Source organism: Phytophthora infestans, genomic scaffold (genome assembly GCF_000142945.1).
Source record: "Phytophthora infestans T30-4 supercont1.555 genomic scaffold, whole genome shotgun sequence".
In the NCBI taxonomy this organism is placed as follows: domain Eukaryota; phylum Oomycota; class Peronosporomycetes; order Peronosporales; family Peronosporaceae; genus Phytophthora; species Phytophthora infestans.
In genome coordinates, this window is record NW_003303215.1 from 1 (window position 1) to 4,096 (window position 4,096).

The following is a 4,096-nucleotide window of genomic DNA, read 5'->3' on the forward strand; positions in this document are numbered from 1 at the left end:
CCATCTCACCTCAAGAACATAGCGTCCAGCTCACACCGAGATATTCTAGACAGACAAATAGCCATGGCATCGCCTCGAGAAGACGAGTACGACTACCTGTTCAAGATCGTGCTTATCGGCGACTCTGGCGTCGGCAAGTCCAACTTGCTGTCCCGCTTCACGCGTAACGAATTCAACCTCGAGTCCAAGAGTACCATCGGTGTCGAGTTCGCCACTAAGTCCATCGTGGCCGAGGGCAAGACGATCAAGGCGCAGATCTGGGATACAGCCGGCCAGGAGCGATATAGAGCGATTACCAGCGCGTACGTTCCCCGCCCTGCTTCGATGCCGTTGTCAGCAGCTATTTAAGACTTGGGTCTATTTTGTTATTAACAGATACTACCGCGGTGCAGTAGGAGCGCTATTGGTGTACGACATTACCAAGCACGGCACGTTTGAGAACGTGGAGCGCTGGCTCAAGGAGCTGCGGGACCACGCAGATGCCAACACGGTCATAATGTTGGTGGGTAACAAGAGCGATCTACGCCATCTGCGTGCAGTATCGACCGAAGAGGCAATGGCTTTCGCGGAGAAGAACAATCTGGCGTTCATCGAGACGTCAGCTTTGGAGGCTACGGGCGTGGATTCAGCCTTCCAGCGCATTCTTACTGAGATCTACAAACTCATGAGTCGCAAGACTATCCAAGCGGAGGAGAACGCGTCAGCCAGCTTGCCTACGGGTAACAGTATCGCAATTACGGCTGAGAACACGACCGAAAGCCAGAAGAAGAAAAAGAAGAGTGGGTGTTGCTAGGCTGCGTGGCGCCCAGCGCGACGGAGTAGATAAGGTGGTAAACGTGAGTCCAGGAACGACACACGCATCTTAATGCAATCGAGTTTAATCTACATTGTACAACGCCACGTACGTCGGTACCGCACGTGCAACGTCTGACGTTTTTCGTCACTTTGCACTTGACCATTGTACCCAATTTACGGTACAAATTAGGGACAGTGTACCAGTAACTTACGAGTTATATAATCACTTCACCGCCACCGATGTCCAACAAGAAGAAGAGGAGTCGTGTGCAGGCCACCAGCGCTGTACGTGCACGACCGCAAGCCGCAATGACCATGAAATGTGTGGTGCTGAGTATTTGTTTGTGTGTGTGAATGTAAAGGCTGCAGCGTCCAAGCCGTCCGAGCAGAAGCCACAGAAGAAAGCCAAGTTCGCTTTCTCGAAAACACTGACGACGGATGCGAAGGCCAAAGCAGCAGTTGCAGATGATTCAAAGCCACATAACAAGGAAGATAAACCTACATTGAAGACAGCGAATGCAGTTCCGAGCTCCAACGGGGCTAAGAAAAAGAAGGCAAAGAAGAAAAAGAAAAGCTCTGGAGCAGCAGCAGCTAACGACACAACTGTAAACGACAAGGTGGGAAAACCAAAGGCATATAGCGGAGAGATCGACGATCTGTTCGCGTCGTTAAAGACGGAGAAGCAGAAGAAGAGCATTGCTGAAGAACAGCAGAAACTTGACGACGAGGAGCAGGAGCGCCGTGAAAGGAAGGAGAAAGCGCGACTACAGCAGCAGATCAAGAAGCTCGAGGCTCAGAGTACGTTGCTTTCTATTCTTTTCATAGGTAGGTGGGTAGTTGTGTTGACTTTGCTGTTGTATAGATACAAACTCCACTGCTGCTGGACTCAATCCGGATCCGAGACCTGGTACGTTCATGACATGGATTTATCATTGGGTTAAATGCTAATTTCTGGTCAAATGCTATCAGTTCGCTACGATGAGGACGGACTGCCCATTTACTCGGAGGCCTCGCTGCAGATTGGCAAGGGCGGCAACACCAAGGACTGCCCATTTGACTGTTGGTGCTGCTTTTAAAAACTGCAACTATTGTCAATTCAATTTTAGACCAATCGGTTTTTTTTATTTTTCAATTTACACCATATTCCAACCAGTCGTGAGGCATTATTACCTCGTTGTTCATGGAGAGGTCGCTAAAGCGTCTCGGTGGCGTACAGAAGGAAGACTCATCGCCGTCTAAGAGACAAGAGACTTGTGCAAGTGATACGTCTACTACTTCGTCGGTGCAACCATTGGCTACAGCTCCCAGCGTCATGGACGTCCGCGCTTACGGCCTTGAAGACCGCGCCGAAGCTGTTATTTCCCGAGGTAAAGAGAGCTGGACACTCGCCCACCTGTCCAAATGGCGTCACGACACACTCGACAAGGCTGTCAACGCGTCAGACCATAGTAAAATCAATAGCAAGGAGTATTTGCGGCAACGACAACGCGCGTATCGCCACCAATGTCTCGCCTCCAAGCACTCCGACTCATAGAACACAAAAGTAGACAGCAAAATACAGTAGCTATTTCATATTTTGTCCACAATCAGTATGGACAGTTAGTGTCAAGAGTCCTGCACTAGTCGTCTTCCTCCAGATCGCTGTCGTAGAAGATACTCTGACGGATACTATTGATCCGTTCCTGGTCCAGCTGCTGCTTCGCTGCCACTGGGTCATTCCCTGTTGCATATGCCCCGCCACAGTCGTCCGATGGACTCTCCGGCTCTGGGCCTTCATACGTCAACACCTTGTGCAGACCCAAGTAATACGCCAAGAAGGCAGTGGAGAACTTGTCCGAGCCTCCCAGTTCATCCAAACCTTGCACCATTTTCTCCACCTTCTGCTTATTAACTAGAGCGATACATGGCATCATCCAGACTCCAAGATTGTCTACGAGATACTCAGCTTTCTCCGCATTAATGCGAGCGAATTTGGTCTCGAGATGGTGCGGGGCTAGACGTGCCAAGTGGTCGTCAATTAGTTGACAAAAGGCGTTGGCCGGCGTGAAGAAGTGGACTACGGCCTTGTCGCTCTTTTTCATGGACTCGAAGAAATCGTGGGTGTCGGCGATGGTCGAGTACTCGCCGTGACCCAGCGCGCGTAACTCCTGCGACTTGCGAGCTTTCTGCTGCATGGCTTGCAGCCGCTTCTCGCGTAGTCGCTCCAGCTCGTCGTCGTCTGCCTCTTCAAGCTTCTTGATGGTCTCGTCCAGCTTCTGCTCCTTCTGGTCTAATGTCTCCAGCACCTTCTCGCCGATCAGACTCGCCACCATCTCGGCCTGCGCAGCCGACGTCGACGCCATGGTTGCCAAAGGTCAGGTGACCGCTCTTTTGTAAAAAGAGTGGATCGGGGCGATATGATTGGTTAAAAGAAAGAAAAGATAAGAAAAGCAAAATCCAACTCTTTTTCTTTCTTTTTTGTAAGAGCGAAAGCTCATGCTCGATTCCATTAAAACACTTTTTGTCAACCGTTTTTAAACGATGGAATCAGTTGAATAGAAAAATAAATAAATTACGATTTGGTTTAACGCAACACTATAGTAAATCGCAGTTAAGTGTTTAATCTCATCTTTGTGTGTGTGTTTTTTTTAGCCAAAAAGGCCCTTCGATTTTGGCCTACGTATGACCTCCTGTCCCTCATAAAACCTATAGCTTAACCAAGCTCAGTTGGCAACAAGAAGGCAGAGTAGGAAGCACATGAAGACAATGTCGTAACGAAGATGAAAATTGACGTTGCCGAGTGTATCCGGACCAACAACGATCTCTTTCGCGACCAAATGTGAATGGTTCAGGATCAATTAGCATCTCAAATTTGTGAGCAGCTGAGTATTGTCAGGGTGGCGTGGTCTGCCCATTTCCAGCGGACACATTCTGAAACCACATGCGCTTGACAGTGCAGCTTGCTACTGCATTACTCTCAGACCGTGTGCGTGAACGGCGAAGGACATTACCAAGAACAGTTTACAAGAGGACTATGCTGGCTGTACTCTGCGATTCGCGTTAGAGCACCTTTAGCTTTGACAAAACAACATCCTACTCCGGAAACTTTAATGCTAGCGCACTTTTAATGATTTTCATAAAACACCTTTGTAACGAGCCGCTAACTCCACTCGCTGAGTTTGATTCGTCCAGTGCTGATGAACGTCCAAGATCCGGATGGCCGTCGGTCGACAACTATTGTCTCCCGCGCCGGTGTGAGCCCGACTGGCTCCGCCACATATTCTTTTTAAGTTCAATATCAATCAATACAGACTACTTCTGA

General features: G+C 49.2%; 3 protein-coding genes across 3 annotated transcripts; 2 read left to right on the forward strand and 1 right to left on the reverse strand.

The window, feature by feature from the left end:
- Positions 1 to 63: 63 nt before the first annotated feature.
- Positions 64 to 793, forward strand: PITG_21827 (Rab11 family GTPase, putative; the record flags this gene model as incomplete). The annotated part of the gene is made up of 2 exons (XM_002894732.1): positions 64 to 302; positions 376 to 793. 2 exons carry the CDS (start codon positions 64 to 66, stop codon positions 791 to 793), a joined length of 657 nt encoding a protein of 218 aa, XP_002894778.1.
- Positions 794 to 1,035: 242 nt separating this feature from the next.
- Positions 1,036 to 1,871, forward strand: PITG_21828 (uncharacterized protein; the record flags this gene model as incomplete). The annotated part of the gene is made up of 5 exons (XM_002894733.1): positions 1,036 to 1,084; positions 1,197 to 1,204; positions 1,443 to 1,593; positions 1,658 to 1,702; positions 1,765 to 1,871. The coding sequence occupies 5 exons, from the start codon at positions 1,036 to 1,038 to the stop codon at positions 1,869 to 1,871; spliced, it is 360 nt and encodes a 119-aa protein (XP_002894779.1).
- Positions 1,872 to 2,351: 480 nt separating this feature from the next.
- Positions 2,352 to 3,137, reverse strand: PITG_21829 (uncharacterized protein; the record flags this gene model as incomplete). The annotated part of the gene is made up of 1 exon (XM_002894734.1): positions 2,352 to 3,137. One exon carries the CDS (start codon positions 3,135 to 3,137, stop codon positions 2,415 to 2,417), a length of 723 nt encoding a protein of 240 aa, XP_002894780.1.
- Between the last annotated feature and the right edge of the window lie 959 nt (positions 3,138 to 4,096).